The sequence below is a fragment of the Lepidochelys kempii genome, chromosome 1, assembly GCF_965140285.1.
Source record: "Lepidochelys kempii isolate rLepKem1 chromosome 1, rLepKem1.hap1, whole genome shotgun sequence".
In the NCBI taxonomy this organism is placed as follows: domain Eukaryota; kingdom Metazoa; phylum Chordata; order Testudines; family Cheloniidae; genus Lepidochelys; species Lepidochelys kempii.
In genome coordinates, this window is record NC_136380.1 from 10,752,929 (window position 1) to 10,775,523 (window position 22,595).

The window sequence follows — 22,595 nt, forward strand, 5'->3', positions numbered from 1 at the left end:
GTTCCAGAGTCAAAAAACACTCTTGTAGCAGATGAATGTTCTGTGAAATGCCATCCCACAGAGTCCTTGTCTCTAGCTGGTCTCAGTACCTAAGGTCTTGCTGAATGAATTACCGAGGCCTTGGAAGATCTGTATCTCTTCTTTAGTACTGGAGACATAGAACGTGGTGCCAAAGACATCTCAGGAGGCACCTCTGTGCTGAGGGTGCCACACTTGGAGTATATTTTGAGTCCTATGTTTCCATCAGAGGGTGAAGTGCCACCTCCATAAGGAGACACTTATGCCTTGCTGGTCCATCCTTTTTAGAGTGAGGCTTAAACCCCCTACAGATGTGACACTTGTCACTTATGTAGGATTCCCCCAAACATTTTAGACAGTTTGGGTGCAGGTCACTGACCAGCATCAGTCTGGCACATGACAGGCAGGACTTAATCCCAGAGGGCAAGGCATGGCTCTGGACCTAGTCCTGAGAATCAGATTTCGTCCAAAAAGGACTTAAAAACTGAAACTTATCACTAACACAATCTAAGCACTATATCTACTAACTACTAAACAACAAAGAGAGTATATGCAATGAGTGATGGAAAAACTTGGATAGCAAGACTGGAAGTGCACCAACAGCCCTCTCTGGTGGTAAGAAGGAACTGAGAGGGCTGGGGTCAACTCCATCCTCTTATACCCATGATGCACAATGGCAGAGGGTGCTCAAGCCACCCCAATGGGTATCGCTGAGAGAAAAAGTTCTCCAACAACTGTGCACAAGGCGAAGAATAACAAACATAAAGAAGTACTTCTTCACACAATGCACAGCCAACCTGTGAAACTTGTTGCCAGGGGATGTTGCGAAGGCCAAAAGTATAACTGGGCTAAAAAAAGAATTAGAGAGGTTCATGTAGGATAGGTCCATCAGTGGCTATTAACCAAGATGGTCAGGGTATCCCTAAACTTCTGACTGGCAAAAGCAGGGGCTGGATGACAGGGGATGGATTAGTTGATCATTCATGTTCCCGTTCATTCCCTAGGCTAGATGGACCATTAGTCTGACCCAGTATGGTCATTCTTATGTTTTTATGTTCTAATCCCTGCTTTGAGTGCCAAACTGAACTCAGCCTTAACTATGGAACCATGAACAATGATAAAACCAAAATGACCTCCCCACAGTATTTTCTTGAAGAGTAGTTTTGAAATTGGATAAAACACAAGAAACGTACAATGCTTCTGTAAAACCTGCATTAAACTGATGTCTTCAGTTACTAACCTCATCCATGCCACAGTCACATTCCTCCTCATCGTCTGTCACACCATTACCACACATCTGTACTCCAAATGCTTTCTTTTCTGGTATGTCAAGTAGACAAGTTTTTTCTGGTTTTCTTATCATGTCATAATAGTTTGCTCTAGAGCAGTTACTGAACTCTGTACACTGTATCCTCCTGCGTAAGGAGAAGATATCTAATACTAAAGAGCACTTTAATCTGTCAGATAGATGTATATCAAAATCCAATGGCTGGAAGTTAGACTCATAGACTTAAAGGTCAGAAAGGACCATCATGATCATCTAGTCTGACCTCTTGCACAGTGCAGGCAACAGAACTCACCCACATACTCCTGTAATAGACCCATAAACTCTGGCTGAATTACGGAAGTCCTCAAATCATGATTTAAAGACTTCAAATTAAAAAGAATCCACCATTTACACTAGTTTAAACCTGCAAGTGATGCATGCCCCATGCTGCAGAAGAAGGTTAAAAAAACCCTGGGGTTTTCTTCTTGAAGTAGAAACATGTATTACTTTGAAGCCATTCATTCAGATGGTGGTCTGATTTAAAATTAAATGGACTCCTCTAATACACAGACAAACTGACCATGCACATAAAATATAAAAAACAGACTAATCACTTTACAATAATGTTTATACTGTAGCATGAAATCAACTTTGCTCTATATTTTCAATTGAATATTCTCTGATCAGGAAATTAAAGTTGTTATTAAAATACTTTTGATTTTATAATGAATCATGTTTTAAAAATAATTCCTTACCTCATCATTGTTCCCTGCAGATTGATTCCATTGGTGCAAACTAGGTGGATAGTCCTTTCTGTATATGCAAATCAGCTTGGAGTCAACCAGTAGTAGCTGAGAATTTTCCCACTCTCAGTCACTGACTCCTCTTCCTGTTTTCTCCAAAGTTTTTCAAAGCTGTACCTTCAGTTTAAGTGAGCCAGCAAGTGAACTGTGGGGGGTTGTAGTGTTGGATTTTGTCCACAGAGAAGAATTCCCAGATGAGAAATTCTTTCTTCTGCATCCTGTTTCTACCAGGATGAGAGACAAAGCTGTGGTGAAAGGAATATCTTCCCTCTCAGCAGGGGCTAGGAGGGAGAAGAGTCAGAAAGAACCAGACATCAGAGCTTTGGAGGATTGGGAGGGATGGTCCTAGCAAAGGAGCCTATGAAAGAACACAGAATCATGGACTCGTAAGACTGGAAGGGACCTAGAGACGTCATCTAGTCCAGTCCCCTGCGCTCATGGCAGGGCTAAGTATTATCCCAACATGTTAGAAAAATGAAGGTTACTTACCAGTAACTAGAATTCTTCAAGATAGACTCTGCATATTCTGACTCAGCGGATGCTCTGACCAGTGGAACCCTAGCTAGCAATGCCCATTACAGAACTCACACAGCTCCCCTGCCCCTCCCCTTAATGAATGCAGAATGTTCCACTGCAAGGGTATACAAGGGCACAGTGCTTCTGCAGTCTCAGTTACTTCTGCTCCGGCTTAAGGTCCTTTGGTAAGTAAGGCTTCCAGGAAGTGGGGAAGAGTATACGGAGAGCATGAATATGTAGAGTCCATCTCAGAGATCTCTGGTTACAGGTAAGTAACCTTCATTTCTTCTTTGAGTATCCTCTGCATATTCCCACTCATGGAAATAACAAGCAATAACTAACCAATGATGGTGGGATATGGAGTCCTAACTGAACAATGATTGCAGAATTGTTATATCAAACTTTGCATCTGATCTAGAGTCTCAGTCTAATGAGTTGTGCTTAGCCCTGGTCTACACTAGGACTTTAGGTCGAATTTAGCAACGTTAAATCGATTTAAACCTGCACCCGTCCACACAGTGAAGCCCTTTATTTCGACTTAAAGGGCTCTTAAAATCGATTTCCTTACTCCACCCCTGACAAGTGGATTAGCGCTTAAATCGACGTTCCCAGCTCGAATTTGGGGTACTGTGGACACAATTCGATGGTATTGGCCTCCGGGAGCTATCCCAGAGTGCTCCATTCTGACCGCTCTGGACAGCACTCTCAACTCAGATGCACTGGCCAGGTAGACAGGAAAAGAACCGCGAACTTTTGAATCTCATTTCCTGTTTGGCCAGCGTGGCAAGCTGCAGGTGACCATGCAGAGCTCATCAGCACAGGTGACCATGATGGAGTCCCAGAATCGCAAAAGAGCTCCAGCGTGGACCGAACGGGAGGTATGGGATCTGATCGCTGTTTGGAGAGAGGAATCCGTGCTATCAGAACTCCGTTCCAGTTTTCGAAATGCCAAAACCTTTGTGAAAATCTCCCAGGGCATGAAGGACAGAGGCCATAACAGGGACCCGAAGCAGTGCCGCGTGAAACTGAAGGAGCTGAGGCAAGCCTACCAGAAAACCAGAGAGGCGAACAGCCGCTCTGGGTCAGAGCCCCAAACATGCCGCTTCTATGATGAGCTGCATGCCATTTTAGGGGGTTCAGCCACCACTACCCCAGCCGTGTTGTTTGACTCCTTCAATGGAGATGGAGGCAATACGGAAGCAGGTTTTGGGGACGAAGAAGATGAGGAGGAGGAGGAGGTTGTAGATAGCTCACAGCAAGCAAGCGGAGAAACCGGTTTTCCCAACAGCCAGGAACTGTTTCTCACCCTAGACCTGGAGCCAGTACCCCCCGAACCCACCCAAGGCTGCCTCCTGGACCCAGCAGGCGGAGAAGGGACCTCTGGTGAGTGTACCTTTTAAAATGCTATACATGGTTTAAAAGCAAGCATGTGAAAGGATTACTTTGCCCTGGCATTTGCGGTTCTCCTAGATGTAGTCCTAAAGCCTTTGCAAAAGGTTTCTGGGGAGGGCAGCCTTATTTCGTCCTTCATGGTAGGACACTTTTATCACTCCAGGCCAGTAACACATACTCGGGAATCACTGTAGAACAAAGCATTGCAGTGTATGTTTGCTGGCATTCAACCAAAATCCGTTCTTTCTCTCTCTGTGTTATCCTCAGGAGAGTGAGATATAATTCATGGTCACCTGGTTGAAATAGGGTGCTTTTCTTCAGGGACACTCAGTATAGCCCATTCCTGCTGGGCTGTTTGCCTGTGGCTGAACAGAAATGTTCCCCGCTGTTAGCCACGGGGAGGGGGGAGGGTTGAGGGGGTAGTCACGCGGTGGGAGGAGGCAAAATGCGACCTTGTAACGAAAGCACATGTGCTATGTATGTAATGTTAACAGCAAGGTTTACCCTGAAAGACTGTAGCGACTGTTTTATAAAATGTGTCTTTTTAAATACCGCTGTCCCTTTTTTTTTCTCCACCAGCTGGATGTGTTTCAATGATCACAGGATCTTCTGCTTCCCAGAGGCTAGTGAAGCTTAGAAAGAAAAAAAAACGCACTCGAGATGAAATGTTCTCCGAGCTAATGCTGTCCTCCCACACTGACAGAGCACAGACGAATGCGTGGAGGCAAATAATGTCAGAGTGCAGGAAAGCACAAAATGACCGGGAGGAGAGGTGGAGGGCTGAAGAGAGTAAGTGGCGGGCTGAAGACAGGGCTGAAGCTCAAATGTGGCGGCAGCGTGATGAGAGGAGGCAGGATTCAATGCTGAGGCTGCTGCAGGACCAAACCAGAATGCTCCAGTGTATGGTTGAGCTGCAGCAAAGGCAGCTGGAGCACAGACTGCCACTGCTGCCCCTCTGTAACCAACCGCCCTCCTCCCCAAGTTCCATAGCCTCCACACCCAGACGCCCAAGAACGCGGTGGGGGGGCCTCCGGCCAACCAGCCACTCCACAACAGAGGATTGCCCAAAAAAAAGAAGGCTGTCATTCAATAAATTTTAAAGTTGTAAACTTTTAAAGTGCTGTGCTTAAAGTGCTGTGTGGCATTTTCCTTCCCTCCTCCACCACCCCTCCTGGGATACCTTGGTAGTCATCCCCCTATTTGTGTGATGAATGAATAACGAATGCATGACTGTGAAGCAGCAATGACTTTATTGCCTCTGCAAGCGGTGATTAAAGGGAGGAGGGGAGGGTGGTTAGCTTACAGGGAAGTAGAGTGAACCAAGGGGTGGGGGGTTTCATCAAGGAGAAACAAACAGAACTTTCACACTGTAGCCTGGGCCAGTCATGAAACTGGTTTTCAAAGCTTCTCTGATGCGTACCGCGCCCTCCTGAGCTCTTCTAACCGCCCTGGTATCTGGCTGCGCGTAACCAGCAGCCAGGCGATTTGCCTCAATCTCCCACCCCGTCATAAACGTCTCCCCCTTACTCTCACAGGTATTGTGGAGCGCACAGCAAGCAGTAATAACAGTGGGAATATTGGTTTCGCTGAGGTCTAAGCGAGTCAGTAAACTGCGCCAGCGCGCTTTTAAACGTCCAAATGTACATTCTACCACCATTCTGCACTTGCTCAGCCTGTAGTTGAACAGCTCCTGACCACTGTCCAGGCTGCCTGTGTACGGCTTCATGAGCCATGGCATTAAGGGGTAGGCTGGGTCCCCAAGGATACATATAGGCATTTCAACATCCCCAACAGTTATTTTCTGGTCTGGGAAGAAAGTCCCTTCCTGCAGCTTTTGAAACAGACCAGAGTTCCTGAAGATGCGAGCGTCATGCACCTTTCCCGGCCATCCCACGTTGATGTTGGTGAAACGTCCCTTGTGATCCACCAGAGCTTGCAGCACTATCGAAAAGTACCCCTTGCGGTTTATGTACTCGCCGGCTTGGTGCTCTGGTGCCAAGATAGGGATATGGGTTCCGTCTATAGCCCCACCACAGTTAGGGAATCCCATTGCAGCAAAGCCATCCACTATGACCTGCACATTTCCCAGGGTCACTACCCTTGATATCAGCAGATCTTTGATTGCGTGAGCTACTTGCATCACAGCAGCCCCCACAGTAGATTTGCCCACTCCAAATTGATTCCCAACTGACCGGTAGCTGTCTGGCGTTGCAAGCTTCCACAGGGCTATCGCCACTCGCTTCTCAACTGTGAGGGCTGCTCTCATCCTGGTATTCATGCGCTTCAGGGCAGGGGAAAGCAAGTCACAAAGTTCCATGAAAGTGCCCTTACGCATGCGAAAGTTTCGCAGCCACTGGGAATCGTCCCAGACCTGCAACACTATGCGGTCCCACCAGTCTGTGCTTGTTTCCCGAGCCCAGAATCGGCGTTCCACAGCATAAACCTGCCCCATTAGCACCATGATGCATGCATTGGCAGGGCCCATGCTTTCAGAGAAATCTGTGTCCATGTCCTGATCACTCACGGGACCACGCTGACGTCGCCTCCTCGCCCGGTATCGCGTTGCCATGTTCTGGTGCTGCATATACTGCTGGATAATGCGTGTGGTGGTTGATGTGCTCCTAATTGCCAAAATGAGCTCAGCGGCCTCCATGCTTGCCTTGGTATGGCGTCCGCACAGAAAGAAGGCGCGGAACGATTGTCTGCCGTTGCTCTGACGGAGGGAGGGGCGACTGACGACACGGCTTACAGGGTTGGCTTCAGGGAGCTAAAATCAACAAAGGGTGTGCCTGTACATCAAGGAGTATTTCAGGCAGGACTGCACGGAGGGTTCCAATAAGAAATGGTGCACCAAAGTTATCGTTGTTATTGGAACAAGGAGGTTAGCCTGGCCTCTGATTGATACATGGCTAGATTAACCTCGCTGCGCCTTCTCTGTGACTGACTGCAGTGTGATCTAGACAGGGGAGGAGGAAAATGAGTCCAAAACAAATCTGGTCTATTTCTTGTTCTGACCCACTCCATCTATCCTTTACATCTTTGGCTGGCAGCAGACAAAAAAGGCGCGAAATGATTGTCTGCCCTTGCTTTCACGGGGGGAGGGAGGGTGGGAACGGGGTCCTGACGATATGTACCCAGAACCACCCGCGACAATGTTTTAGCCCCATCAGGCATTGGGATATCAACCCAGAATTCCAATGGGCAGCGGAGACTGCGGGAACTGTGGGATAGCTACCCACAGTGCAACGCTCCAGAAGTCGACGCTTGCCTCGGTACTGTGGAAGCGCTCCGCCGAGTTAATGCACTTAATGCACTTAGAGCATTTTCTGTGGGGACACACACACTCGAATATATAAAACCGATTTCAAAAAAACCGACTTCTATAAATTCGACCTAATTTTGTAGTGTAGACATACCCTTAGTGAAAGTATGGATTGAACTCCATGTTGCCGTTCTACAGATTTCCACTACAGCTGCCTTTGTCTTATAAGCTTCTTGAATACATAACGCTAAACCATCTAGAAAGCATTTGCACACTGACAGTTTTCCCCTTGTTTTCCTTCTTATAAGACATTAGCAAATTGAGTAATTGTCTAAAATGCTTAGTTTTGTCTAAACAGAAAATGAATGCCCTTCTAGCATCCAATGTAATCTAGTTTCACCCACTTGGTTGGTAAAATTAATGACTGATTAATATGAAAACCAGAAACCACCTTGGCAAGAACTTCATGTGATTATGTAATACTATTTTATCTTTATGAAAGACAGGAAAAGGAGGCTCTGCCATTAACAGTTGTAACTCACTTACATGCCTCACTGAGGTAATAGCTACTATAAACAGTCTTACTCAGTAAATGAAACGTACAATCTTCCATACATTCAAACAGATGCTGTATTAACTGTGAAAACACTAAATTTAAAACTCAAAAAGGTACAGGATCTCTAATCGGTGGATATAGATTATTAATACCTTTTAAGAAACTCTTAACCACATAAGTAAATACCAATTTAATGACAGGTTTCAGAGTAGCAGCCGTGTTAGTCTGTATTCTCAAAAAGAAAAGGAGTACTTGTAGAACCTTAGAGACTAACCAATTCATTTGAGCATAAGCTTTCATGAGCTACAGCTCATTTCATCGGATGCATTCAGTGGAAAATACAGTGGGGAGATTTATATACATAGAGAACATGAAACAATGGGTGTGACCATACACACTGTAACGAGAGTGATCACAAGGTTAGCTATTACCAGCAGGAGAGCAGGGGCGGGGAACCTTTTGTAGTGATAATCAAGGTGGGCCATTTCCAGCAGTTGACAAGAACCTCTGAGGAACAGTGGGCGGTGAGGGTTGCGGGGGATAAACATGGGGAAATAGTTTTACCTTGTGTAATGACCCATCCACTCCCAGTCTCTATTCGAGCCTAAGTTAATTGTATCCAGTTTGCAAATTAATTCCAATTCAGCAGTCTCTCGTTGGAGTATGTTTTTGAAGTTTTTTTGTTGAAGAATTGCAACTTTTAGGTCTCTAATTGAGTGACCAAAGAGATTGAAGTGTTCTCCGACTGGACAGATTGACAGAGCCAGAAGAGTACCCAGAAGTCACCTACTACAGGACAGGCCCAAGAAAGAAAATATGTGTGATTTGGCCTTCCTGATTTCACTCCTGCATGCCTGAGCAATATTTTTATACTCCTCCCTGGTCATTTGTCCAATCTTTCACTTCTTGTAAGCTTCTTTTCTGTGTTTAAGATCAGCAACGATTTCACTGTTAAGTCAAGCTGGTTGCCTGCCATATTTACTATTCTTTCTACACATCAGGATGGTTTGTCCCTGTAACCTCAATAAGGATTCTTTAAAATACAGCCAGCTCTCCTGGACTCCTTTCCCTCGCATGTTATTCTCCCAGGGGATCCTGCCCATCAGTTCCCTGAGCGAGTCAAAGTTTGCTTTTCTGAAGTCCAGGGTCCGTATTCTGCTGCTCTCCTTTCTTCCTTGTGTCAGGATCCTGAACTCGACCATCTCATGGTCACTGCCTCCCAGGTTCCCATCCACTTTTGCTTCCCCTACTAATTCTTCCCCGTTTGTGAGCAGCAGGTCAAGAAGAGCTCTGCCCCTACTTGGTTCCTCCAGCACTTGCACCAGGAAATTGTCCCCTACACTTTCCAAAAAGTTCCTGGATTGTCTGTGCACCACTGTATTGCTCTCCCAGCAGATATCGGGGTGACTGAAGTCTCCCATGAGAACCAGGGCCTGCGATCTACTAACTTCCATTAGTTGCCGGAAGAAATCGTCGTCCACCTCATCCCCCTGGTCTGGCGGTCTATAGTAGACTCCCACCACGACATCACCCATGTTGCTCACACTTCTAAACTTAATCCAGAGACTCTCAGTTTTTCTGAAGTTTCGTACTGGAGCTCTGAGCAGTCATACTGCTCTCTTACATACAATGCAACTCCCCCACCTTTTCTGCCCTGCCTGTCCTTCCTGAACAGTTTATATCCATCCATGACAGTACTCCAGTCATGTGAGTTATCCCACCAAGTCTCTGTTATTCCAATCACATCATAATTCCTTAACTGTGCCAGGACTTCCAGTTCTCCCTGCTTGTTTCCCAGGCTTCTTGCATTTGTGTATAGGCACTTGAGATAACTCGCTGATCGTCCCTCTCAGTATGAGGCAGGAGCCCTCCCCTCTCGCATTCTCCTGCTTGTGTTTCCTCCCGGTATTGCACGTCCCCACTTACCTCAGGGCTTTGGTCTCCTTTCCCCGGTGAACCTAGTTTAAAGCCCTCCTCACTAGGTTAGCCAACCTACTTGCGAAGATGCTCTTCCCTCTCTTCCTTAGGAGGAGCCCGTCTCTGCCTAGCACTCCTCCTTCTTGGAACACCATCCCATGGTCAAAGAATCCAAAGCCTTCTCTCCGACACCACCTGCATAGCCATTCGTTGACTTCCACGATTCAACGGTCTCTACCCAGGCCTTTTCCTTCCATGGGGAGGATGGACGAGAACACCACTTGCGCCTCTAACTCCTTTATCCTTCTTCCCAGAGCCACATAGTCTGCAGTGATCCACTCGAGGTCATTCTTGGCAGTATCATAGGTGCCCACGTGGAGAAGCAGGAAGGGGTAGTGATCCGAAGGCTTGATGAGTCTTGGCAGTCTCTCCATCACATTGTGAATCCTAGCTCCTGGAAAGCAGCAGACTTCTTGTTTTTCCCGGTCAGGGCGGCAGATAGATGACTCAGTCCCCCTGAGGAGAGAATCCCCAACCACCACCACCTGCCTCCTTCTCTTGCATAACAAGTGCAAATACACGAAGTAATCCAGGACAAAATTGTCTGTGAAGAGATTGGGAGACCTTTCATCATGTGAGCCATAGCTGTATATAGTTGGGTGAAATTTTGGAATAGTTTAGTTCTTTCTGGTAAAGATCATTTGTGTATTCCATGAGGGGATGCAAGGTCAGGCACCTTTTACAAAACAAAAGTAAAAGAAATACTAATAAGAGAAGCACTTTTTGCGGATGATTGTGCCCTCCTAGCACACACAGAGCGAGATCTCCAGTACATCGTAGATGGCTTTGCCGAAGCATCAAAATTGTTTGGCCTCAGAATTAGCCTGGAGAAAACTGCGGTGGTGCATCAATCATCTTCACCGCTCCCTGCCATATCCCCGAGCATCTCCATGAGTGGAACCCAACTAAAGCAAGTTGACAATTTTACCTATCTCGGCAGCAACATCTCCAATGATGGATCTTTTGATAAAGAGATCACGAACAGGATACAGAAAGCTTCTTAGTCACTAGGAAAGCTATGTAGAAAAGACCTGAAATCCTACAACATAACCCTCTCAACAAAAAGAAAACTTTACAAACTTTTGTGCTCACATCTCTTCTCTATGGCTGTGAGACCTGGACATCATACAAATGACATATCAAAGAGCTAGAGGCCTTCCATATGTGGTCTCTGTACGCCATTATGGGGATCTGCTGGCAAGACAAATTACAACCCTGGAGATTCTCCAAAAGTCAAATGCCACAAGCATCGACGTCATGCTGATAAAAGCCCAACTATGCTGGGTTGGCACATTATTAGGATGCCTGTACATCGACACCCCAGAATTTTTTTTTACGGAGAATTGGCACAAGGATACCGGAATCAAGACCGCCCCAGAAAGCACTACAAGGACAGCATCAAGAACAGCACACGCTTTGGTGCAATAAAATCGGATGATCTCAAGAAGGCTGCGTCAGTATGGCAAAACACCACACTCAGAGTTTTCCGAGCCTTTGAAGAGGACAGAAATAATCAACTGTTAGCTGCAAGGGAAAAGTGTCATACCACTGCTATAGCTACCAAGATGCTCACCAATGACTTTTTTCAGAGTAGCAGCCATGTTAGTCTGTATTTGCAAAAAGAAAAGGAGTACTTGTGGCACCTTAGAGACTAACCAATTTATTTAGTATAAGCTTTCGTGAGCTAGAGCTCACTTCGTCAGATGCATAAAGTGGAAAATGCAGTGAGGATGTTTTATATACACAGACCATGAAAAAATGGGTGTTTATCACTTCAAAAGGTTTTCTCTCCCCCCACCCCACTCTCCTGCTGGTAATAGCTTATCTAAAGTGATCACTCTTCTTACAATGTGTATGATAATCAAGGTGGGCCATTTCCAGCACAAATCCAGGGTTTAACAAGAACGTCTGAGGAACAGTGTGGGGGGGCGGGGGTAGGAAAAAACAAGGGGAAAATAGGTTACCTTGCATAATGACTTAACCACTCTCAGTCTCTACTCAAGCCTAAGTTAATTGTATCCAATTTGCAAATTAATTCCAATTCAGCAGTCTCTTGCTGGAGTCTGGTTTTGAAGTTTTTCTGTTGTAATATTGCAACTTTCATGTCGTTCACCTGCACATCTACCAATGTGATATATACCATCATGTGCAAGCAATGCCCCTTTGCCATGTACATTCGTCAAACTGGACAGTCTCTACGTAAAAGAATAAATGGACACAAATCAGATGTCAAGAATTGTAACATTCATAAACCAGTCGGAGAACACTTCAATCTCTCTGGTCACGCGATTACAGACATGAAAGTTGCGATATTACAACAGAAAAACTTCAAAACCAGACTCCAGCGAGAGACTGCTGAATTGGAATTAATTTGCAAATTGGATACAATTAACTTAGGCTTGAATAGAGACTGGAAGTGGTTAAGTCATTATACAAGGTAACCTATTTCCCCTTGTTTTTTCCTACGCCCCCCACTGTTCCTCAGACGTTCTTGTTAAACCCTGGATTTGTGCTGGAAATGGCCCACCTTCATTATCATAACATTGTAAGGAGAGTGATCACTTTAGATAAGCTATTACCAGCAGGAGAGTGGGGTGGGGGGAGAGAAAACTTTTTGAAGTGATAAACACCCATTTTTTCATGGTCTGTGTGTATAAAACATCCTCACTGCATTTTCCGCTTTATGCATCCTATGAAGTGAGCTGTAGCTCACAAAAGCTTATGCTCAAATAAATTGGTTAGTCTCTAAGGTGTCACAAGTACTCCTTTTCTTTTTACCAATGACTTTATCTGCCTGATCTGCTCACAAGCATGCATGTTATGCTTTGGACTTCAGAGTCACTCCAGAATTCACAAAAAGAGATAGAATGAAAATATAGTCGAACAGATGGAGTATGTGAGATGTAAAGAGCTAGGGCTCATCTAACATCCAGTGACTGAAGGCATTGTTCATTCCTATTTGCATATGGCTTCAGGTACAATAAACTTTCCTACAAAACAAGTCTAATTTCTTTGAACCTTTTGATTTTGGGGTTGCACCCTGATGACCCTGCCTTTCTTTCTCATTGGCCGCAGATACCATCAGAGATACTAGGGGGAGGGACAACGGGTGTACAGGAACTTGTGGCCTGGGCCGGAACAAAGAGGGGAAGGGATGCGGGGTCTGCCACAAGGTCTTAACAGGATCCATAATGGCCTCATTGAGAGGCAGGGCTACTTTTGAGGGGCCCATAGCAGCTAACATGCCAAGTAGGCTTTGCACTACCTCCACCTGTATGCTTAGATTTAAGGCCACACTCTTCAACAATTCTTGGTGAGTCTTACAGTCACTGAGGGGCAGTGACACGCCCCCTCCTGAGACAGCTTATCCAAGGAGGAGGAGGAGGTGGCCAGCACTGGCTGTGGAAGCTCTTCCTCTCTTTCTGCCTTGGCAGGATACCATTGATCTGGCTCTTGCAGCTTGGTTTCGGGTTCAGTACTGCAGTCCAGATTGGGTGCTGCCCAAGAGGACAATGCTCCCCTTCTTTCCAAGGCCACTGAATAGGAGTACCAGGAATGAGCCCTGGAAACTGGGGGAACACCCCAGGGGGCTCTAAAAGGGCCACTGCACCAGCGCAGTCCCCAATGACCTCCTGGGCATGCACTCAACGGTACTTCTGTGCCCAGGTCCATGGAAGCATAGAAATGCCTAGAGGAGTAGCAAGAACTGCTCCTCAGATGGGAAGAGTAAGACCCGGTCTCCAATTCCAAAGAAGACAGGTCTCTCTCCAGTGAACACAGTGGTACCATTCCCACCTGTGCCAGAGACTGGTGCCAGGGTGGAGATGCCTGCACCAAGGCCAGCAGAGCTTGTTTCCCTTTTACAGTACTGAAGGGTACAGGACTGAACGATGACAGGATCCAGCAGGTTCCCTCCTCATTGCCAGCACCGATAATGCTGACTCTTGTACCACCATTGACACTGATATCAACAGTAAGACACAGTCTCTGGCAGTGGCAAATGACTCCAGTGTGGTCGGTACTGTTTGGATTGCACTCTACTCTGATCCCAATGCCTGTCTGTCTTTGGTGTTGGCGATTGCCCCCTCTTGGCCATCTGTTTCTTGTGCCTTTTCCTAGGCACTGCGGATGGTGATCATTGCTGGGACTCTAGTACGGTAGGGGGAGCACTCTTAACTGAAACTGAGGCACTCGGTGCTGAGTCTTACTGGCCTGGCTCAGATGGAGGTCTCAGTGCTGTCTTCATGAGCGAAAACTTTAGTCTGGCCTTCTGGCCCTTTTTTGTGCAAGGTTTTAAGTCCCTGTAGACCTAGTAATGGTCCCCAACGTGAGCTTCACCCAGGCACTTCAGGCAACATGAGTGTGGGTCACTCAGGGGCACAATCTTGTTGCAGGAGATGCAGGGCTTAAGGTGCTGCCTCGGCACCAGGGAACCAACAAAATTCTGCTAAAACACAAACTTACAGAACTTCACTAAAATTATCTAAAACTGACTACAACTAACTATGTACAGAAAGAAGAAAAAAAGTCCACTGAGGGAGTTTTCAAAGGCAAGAATAGCTGTTCCAATGACCATCACGGGCACTAAGAAGGAACTGAGAGGGCACAAGATTGGCTGGGCATTTTATACCGGTGCTATTGGAAAGATAACAGAAATAGATCTGCAACTAGGGTCCTAGATTTCAAAAGATTTCAACTTTAAAAAAATAATGGAATTAGTTAGGGAAGTGGACTGCATCAAAGAACTCAAGGATCTGAATGTGGAGGAGACTTGGAAGGAGAAAAACCAATACACCCAAGTCTATCAAAGAATGACTATGAGCTGAGCTGCCAATGCGATGCCACCATGAAAAAGGCTAATGCAGTGTAAGGATCCAAGGTATTTCCAGTAGAGACAGGAAAGTTAGTACATTTATACAAGGCACTGGTGAGACCTCATCTGGAATAATGTGTGCAATTCTGGTCTCCCATGTTTAAGAAAGATTAATTCAAACTAGAACAGGTGCAGAGAAGGGCTATTAGGATGATCTGAGGAATGGAAAACCTACCTATCAAAGAGCTTGGCTTGTTTAGCCTAACCAAAAAGAAGGCTGAGGGGAGATATGATTTCTCTCTATAAATACATCAGAGGGATAAATACCAGGGAGGAAGAGGAGTTATTTAAGTTAAGCACCAATGTGGATACAAGAACAAATGGATATATACTGGCCATCAACAAGTGTAGGCTTGAAATCAGGTGAAGGTTTCTAATCAGCGGAATGAAGTTCTGGAACAGTCTTCCAAAGGGAGCAGTGGGGGCAAAAAACCTAACTGGCTTCAAGGGTGAGGCTTGATTAGTTTATGGAGGGGATGGGATGATGAGACTGCCTACAATGGCATGTAGCTGATCTGCGATATATCTCCAATGGCTAGTGATGGGGCACTAGATGGGGAGGCTCAGAGTTACTACAGAGAATTCTTTCCCAAGGGTCTGGCTGGTGTGTCTTGCCCACATGCTCAGAGTGTAACTGATTGCCATATATGGGCTCAGGAAGGAATTTTCCCTCTGGGTCAGATTGGCAGAAACCTTGAGAGTTTTTTACCTTCCTCTGCAGCACTGGGCACAGGTCACTTGCAGGTTTAAACTAGTGTAAATATGAAGTCTTTAAATAAATATTTGAGGACCTCAGTAACACAGCCAGAGGTTATGGGTCTATTACAGGAATGGATGGATGAGGTTCTGTGGCCTGAAATGTGCAGATCAGACTAGATGATCATGATGGTTCCTTCTGACCTTAAATTCTGTGCATCAATGACCCTATCCTTTGCTCCCCTGTCTCATGAAACTATACACCGGCCACCTCGACAGCATCAAGGAAAGATTCAACTAACAACTCAGCAGGTACAGAATGAATTAGATGTGCTTTTGGAAGACTGAAGTGACCCTGGCATTTTTTCCTCACAAGATTGGATCTCAGTGAGAATAACATCTCAATGATTACAAGTCTCACAGGTGCACCAGGCTGAGGCTGATTGTGCCCAGAGGAGCCCTTTAACTCCTTTCTGACTGGCGTGGGGATCTGCCCACATACTCTCCCATTTAACGTGATCCTCAGGACCCCAATGACTGAGCCTGACTCCTTCACTTCCCATAAAAAGAAGTCCACATTGATGCAGGAAAGAAACACAAATAAAATTCTTAAAAAATCTGGACTGAAGAGGACAGGCTCCTAGCACAGCCTGTCTTTCAAAGCGCTAAAGTCTTTCTCACAATGTTCATCTCTATGGACCTTCTTTGAACTCCCATCTTGTATCAGGTCTACCAAAGGGATGGGATGGCAGTGAAACTGGGAATAAACAGCCTATAGTAAGTAGCCAATTAGTCCAATGAAGTGCCACACCTGCCTCTTAGTGTGCAGAATAGGACATACCAACAATGTCTGTACATTGCTGACTAGTGGCCTAAGTTGGTCTCCTCTCACAGTATAACCAAGGTAATTCACCAATTTGCATTTTGCTGGATTGACTATGAGCGGGATGTATGGACATCCCACTGCACTTTTTCCCCAAGGTCCTACCATATCCATCCCAATTCAAGTGAAGGGAGTTTTGATTGGGAGAGTGTGATCAAATGGGCCTTTGGGCACACAGGACAGGAGGCACAGTACTCTCTGACTTCCTGGTAGATGCCAGGCCAGTAGAAATGAGCCAACATTCAGGACAAGGTTGTGATGCTGGCACCATTAATAGACGGATCGTTCTCTTGTGGATTGGTACTAGAAACAGAGACTGATGCCACTGAATGCTGAGTCAGCCTTCAGAGCCTTTCTCTGGCTCTGGGATCCCTTGGTGCCTCCTTTATCCCAGAAGCTGGTCTAGGAGGCTTAACCAAAAGCGTGGGAACCCTCAGTTCTAGGAGGCTTCACTGCTAACGCTTCTTAAGGCAAGATTCCCTGTAGTCTTTTCTGCCACTTTTTCTTTGTTCATATGGTAAATATTAAGTGTATTGAGTACTTTGATGCTGAGTGACCCTGGCCCAAGAATGCCAGGCATCTAGATGCTGGGAATACTAATGGACATGACATGCATCTTTTAAAACCTGATTTCTTGGTCTTTGGTTCTGCTATCAAAGCACCAAAGAAACTTATACTTATAAAAATTCAAACTAAACTATACTAATACATGTCTAACTAACTACAACTACCATCTAACTAGGCACTACATATATGGATCTGGAAGAATCCTGGATGGATTCCTAATCCATCTGCTGGTCATGGCTGGAAGAACATGAAGCAGCTGAAGTGCTTTTATACCCTCACCATGGAACATCTGATGTTTGCTAAGGGGATGGATGAGGGAGGCATGCGAGCGCTCCAATGGGCACTGCTACCTAGGCTTCAACCATTCAGAGTGCACTAGTCAGAGCATCCCATGAATGGGAATATGCAGAGGACATTCAAAGAGGAACTTATACATATTTTAGTCTTTGAAGGGAAAACTCCTGACAAAGAACTTAGCCCTGAATTATGAAGGGGAGGGGTAAAACTGTGTTGTTTTAGTCATTAATAGCCACATCCAGCTGAATCTCCAAACAATATAGAACATGGCATAGCCATCAATGTACCAAGGCCTTAACTACAAGGCCTTGAGAGCCAAAAGAGAAGGATGCTGCATTTGTCTTTTAAATGTCCTTTGTTCAAACAAAAAAAGACAACAGGAATACCAATCAAGGGCATCGCTTCCTGACAGTACGTAGACAACATGTGTGAGGTAATATCTTTTATAAAAGTAATGACAGTACATACAGTGTTTAAATCCTGGAGAGTCTGTGTAGTTATTAGCAGAAAGGACTACAGAGAAACAAAAGAACTATTTACCAATAACAAGAGATGATAAAGCTAGGTGAAGCAACACAGGGAGCTCCAACTTGCATCACAGGCAGTGAGAAAGAACTAAGAGGGACTTGAGGTGATCTCGCCCTTTATGCCCTGAGCTGCAAGCACAAGGACATGCAGGGCACATGCGTGCGCACAACAGTACTGCTAGCAAAAATCTGACTCAAGTGTCCTGGGTGCACATACACCTATAGTGAAATCGCTTGAAGGAGAACCAGTGCCACAAGGTGCATTCACCTCCTGGGGAAGGTCACTGCAAAGTGGGCTAGCACAAGGAGTAGGAGGCCCATAATCATTTTCCATTCTTGGGTTTCATACTGAACTCCAAAACTGCAATGCAATGGAAATGAGGTCAAATGTGGAATAAGCAGCCAAAAAATCCCAAAACAACTCCCCGCCCCCAAACGGACAAATAAAAACCAAAGGAAAAATATTACTTGTTCGAGACAGAGAAGACTTCTGAATTTAACTAATTCGTCAAAGGCTGGAGCCAACTGGCCACATGGAAAGGAAGGGAAGCGGAGTCAGTGACTGAAGATGAGAACATTTTCAACTGCTATTCTGTTCCCGTACATGATATGTTATGTAGAGGAAGGACTATCCTGTCCCATGTGCATCGGAGACAACCAGTCTATAGAAAAAAGAAACTATTCTCCAAGATGATCTTATCAAAAGCCATAACTGTTGTATTTAAAAGTTTAAAAACAAAATATTACTCACGAGGCAAATGACCACATGATGCATTTTCCTCCTCCAGGGCATTTGCAAACACAGCCTCTAGCTGTATTTCTCTTAGAATTATCATGAAGGAAGCCAAGAGAATGGCCCATCTCATGTGCAACACTGATTGCATCATAGAGCACTGAGCTAGATCTCGCCTGTACACAGTTAGACAAAACACAAAGACAAGAGGGAGTTATGAATTACATATGAACATAAAAAGCCACATTTTTAGTTATTGCACGGACACACTGGATAATTTCATTTGCAAACAGATAATTCTAGAACATTGCAGAATTCGAAAAGAGAACTTTCAGAGTGAAGGAATAATTTCTTCACACTATTCTCTGAGATCCTTTTAACAGGGGGAAAAAATGAACTACTTACGAGTGATATGCCTAGCTCCGCCAAGGTCCCCAGGCCATAAAATTTCATCCCATAATTCCTCTACATCAAGCCTATAAGTGGAGATTACTTACTGTAACTGGATGTCCTTAGAGATGTGTGGTCCCTATCTGTACTCCACCCATGGGTATGCGTGCACACCATGCACGTGAGTCCGGAAATTCTTCAAAACAGTGTCCATTGACTGGCATATAGGCAGGAGTTTTCCTCATGCTACTAACTGATGGTATGAGAGGCAGCATGGGTCAATGCCTCTCCAATTTCTCTTCTTACAGCAAATCCAACAGGATCTGAAGCAGATGGGGTGGAGGGCAGGTTGTGGAATACAGATAGTGACAATACATCTTGAAGAACCTCCAGTTACAGCAAGTAACTTTCACCACTTCTTTTTCAAATGATGGTGTATTCTCCATGTGGGTGACTGGTAAGCAGTGTTCAGACTGGAGGAGAGTGCAAGGAAGATGACACAAAAATGCCATTCCTACCGCTTCATCCACAGTCAATCCATTACAGTGTAATGTGTCACAAACATGTGGACAGAACTCCAAGTCACTGCCCTGCAAATGTCCCAAAGCAGGACATCAGATAGGGATGCTGTCAAGGCTGCTTATGCTTACATGGAGTGAGGTGTCATATCCCCAGGGAAGGAGGAATTCTTGATATTTTGTAGCACTCCGATATGCATCCTGAAACCCACTTAGAAATCCTCTGGGAGAATATATCTTGCCCATGCGATCTTTCAGCTATGGCAATAAAAAAGCTGAGATTTTCTAATGGGTTTGTTTCTTTGCATATAGAATGCCAGGGCGCACCTGACATTAAGAGAGTGAAGTCTCTTGTCTTCAGAAGCAAGGGGTTTCAGGAAAAATACAGTAAATTGTATTGTTTGATTGATGTGGAATTTAGAAACAATCATGGGGAGAAATATGGGGTGTAACTGAAGAGAAATCTTCTCTCTGTGAAACACTGTATAGAGAGTGTCTGCGAGGATGGCTCCTCGTTCACGTACCCTTCTGTTGCCATAGGTTCGAAGGGCAGACCTGTGAGTGTTGACAGGACAAGGACAAGGTCCCATTGCGGTATAGCCTTAATGATCAGTGCGAATAGCCTGATCTAGCCCTTCATAAATTGTACAGTAGTTGGTGAGAAAGAAGGAATGTTGTTCCACTGGAGGGAAGAAGGCACTAATCACTGCTAGGTATACCCACAGCAAAGTAAGAGCTAGACCTGAAGTCTTCAAGGATAGGAGATAGCTTAGGTCAATTGGAATGCCAATGGTATCCAGCAAACATTGGTGGAGACATCCATAGGCCGAAAAGTGCCTCCATTTGGTTAGTTAGCAGGTTCCTGTAGAATCCTTTCTACTTTGCTTAATGATTTCCTGAACAGGGGTGGAGCATAAGCATTCTATTTTGGATGCCCATCCAATCACCAGATCATGAGGTGGAGAGAGCTCGGGTTGGGGTGCTTGATCCCTCCCTCCTTGGGTTAGGAGATCTGTAAATGGTTAGATCCTGATAGGTGGGCAGATGGACGTATCTAGAAGTTCTGTGAACCAGAACTGTCTGGGCCAGTAAGGTGCTAGGAGAATGATGTTGGCTTTGTCGCAATGGATCTTCCCTATGATTTCTGGGAGTAGGGGGATGGGAGGAAACACGTATCTGAGGCCATCCGTCTAGGAAAGCAGGAGAGGGTCACCCTGAGAGTTGCAACCCATGGCTCCCCTGGAGCAATACACTTCCTTTAATCTGGGACACAAATCAGTCCCATAGTGGAGTACTCCACTGTGTAAATATCTTAGTTAGGACTGTGTCATGAATCCCTCATTCATGATCTGCAGAGAAGATTCTGCTTAGTTTGTCTGCTAAGGAGCTGTGAACACCTGGGAGGTACAAGGCCTATATTGTGATATGGTTTCTCATACACCTGTTCCAAAGTCTGACATCTTCCAGGCAAAGAGAATGAGATCTTGCTCTTCCTTGTTTGTTTATAGGCATCACAGCAGTGATACTGTTCAATGATATCTATACGTGTAGCGAGTGTAGGAGGGGAAGGAAAGCCTTGCATGCAAGGTGGACGGCCCTCAGTTCCAGTGCGTTTATATGTAGCCTTGCCTCTCGCAGTATCCAGGCACCCTGAATGGTGTGGCAGTCCTGGTGAGCAACCCACCTCATAAGGGAGGCGTCTGACACTATTTCCTGCATGTGGGAGGGATGAAAGAAGTCCCCACCATGACTTTGTTTGGGTTCAACCACCAAGTAAGGGAGGTGAGAACTCTGGTGGGAACAGTCACCTTGGAACTGTGGTCCCTGTTTGGTCAGTAAATCAAGTGGAGCCAAGCTTGCAGACACTGCAAGTGGAGACTGGTGAAATGTGTCATGTAGGTGCATGCAGCCATGTGGCTTAACAGAAGGAGACACCTGGCACCATAATTCATGGTCTGTCGGTGACATGGGAAATCAGGTTCCTCATTGCATAAAATCTGTCTCTGGGGAGGAATGCTCTACCAAAGACCAAGTCCAAACATGCTCCTATAAAACATGCTCCTTTTATTGTCCTTGTGGGAGATAAAATGGACTTTTCTTCATTTATGCAAATGTTTAAGGTAGCAACAAGTTGCAGAAGAGATCCTGTTGCTGACAGGACTGCCTGATGAGACTGGCCTACCAGAAGCCAGTCATCCAAGTACGGGAACACAGTTAAGCCATGGCACCTCATCTGGGCTACTACCACAGAGAAAATTTTCATTAAAATCTTGGGTGCTATAGTAAGCCCAAAGTGGAAGACCTGAAACTGGTTGTGTTCCTGGCCAACCATGAAATGCAGGAACTTCCTGTGTGAGTGGTGAATGTTCACATGGAAATACGTGTCCTTCGTGTCAAGAGCCACAAACCACATCCCCTCCTGAAGAGAGGGGATTACAGAGGCCAATGTAATTGTAATCCATGTGCCTAATAGGGAGATATCCCTTTAAGAGATCTACGTAGGGGGATGAGTTGTGACTCTTTCTGTAGCTGCCTGTACCACTGATTTGGGGGCAGGATGGGAAAACAAAGTCAGCTCCTTTGGCAGGAACAAAATGCCTCTCAGCCCTTTTTGGTGTATGCGCACAAGATGTTTGTGTGTGCCAAACCACGCCATCCAGCTCTAATATAGCCTCTTTAATCGGAAGGGCCACCTTACTCAGTCCTTGCAGTTGCAAGATGTCCAGGAGCTGGTGTTGAAGGTTCTGGACCTCTTTAAATGGGATCTGTAGATCATTTGCAATCTGCTGTAACAGCTCCTGGTACTGATGGTGGTTATCTGGCAGAGAATGTGATGAAGAAGTGACAGCATGGTCCAGAGATGATGAAGAAGCTCCTGTTGGAACCATCAGTACCAGTGGAAGCAGTTCTGGCTCTTTCTCCTCGTACACCAATGGAACCAGTGAGCGAGAGGGGGAGGAGTGGTACTACCTCTGAGAATGGCCCAGATGCCTGATATATTGATCCCATGGGCACCAATAAAACCAGAAGGAGGGATCCACTGGTTGCAGAGGACTGCCAAGGGAATCAGTACCAGCGGTTGCTTGGGGAGGGAGTCATACCCAGAGGAGTGGTGAACATATCCTCTTGATTGTCGGTCAGGCTCCTGTACCTCTGAAGAGATACTGGTGCATATATCTCCTCTGACTCCGCTGATTCAGAGGACTGTTCCCTCAGTAGTGGCGATGCCATCAGTACCGGGGTACTCTGGCCCCATGGTTGGAGATGGAACCGCTCTTGGGATATCGGCATAGATTCATCTTCCAGAGTAAAAACATCAG

The 22,595-nt window shown here is 45.6% G+C and overlaps 1 protein-coding gene across 6 annotated transcripts in view; it reads right to left on the reverse strand.

The window, feature by feature from the left end:
* Positions 1 to 2,057: 2,057 nt before the first annotated feature.
* The window catches only part of LOC140907619 (disintegrin and metalloproteinase domain-containing protein 9), a 65,144-nt gene continuing 44,606 nt past the window's right edge, over positions 2,058 to 22,595 (reverse strand). For 4 of the 6 annotated variants that reach the window (XR_013635518.1, XR_013635516.1, XR_013635521.1 and 1 more), the window contains 3 exons: positions 18,386 to 18,543; positions 18,103 to 18,296; positions 17,841 to 17,995 (listed from right to left, as the gene is read on the reverse strand). Coding sequence is in view for 2 of the 6 variants with exons in the window: in XM_078851948.1 (XP_078708074.1) it covers positions 2,403 to 2,446; positions 18,386 to 18,543 (202 nt within the window). In the remaining 4 variants the exon portion in view is untranslated. Of the gene's footprint in view, positions 2,447 to 17,840; positions 17,996 to 18,102; positions 18,297 to 18,385; positions 18,544 to 22,595 lie in introns of those variants that run through there. The other 2 variants (XM_078851948.1, XM_078851947.1) reach the window with 1 other exon arrangement.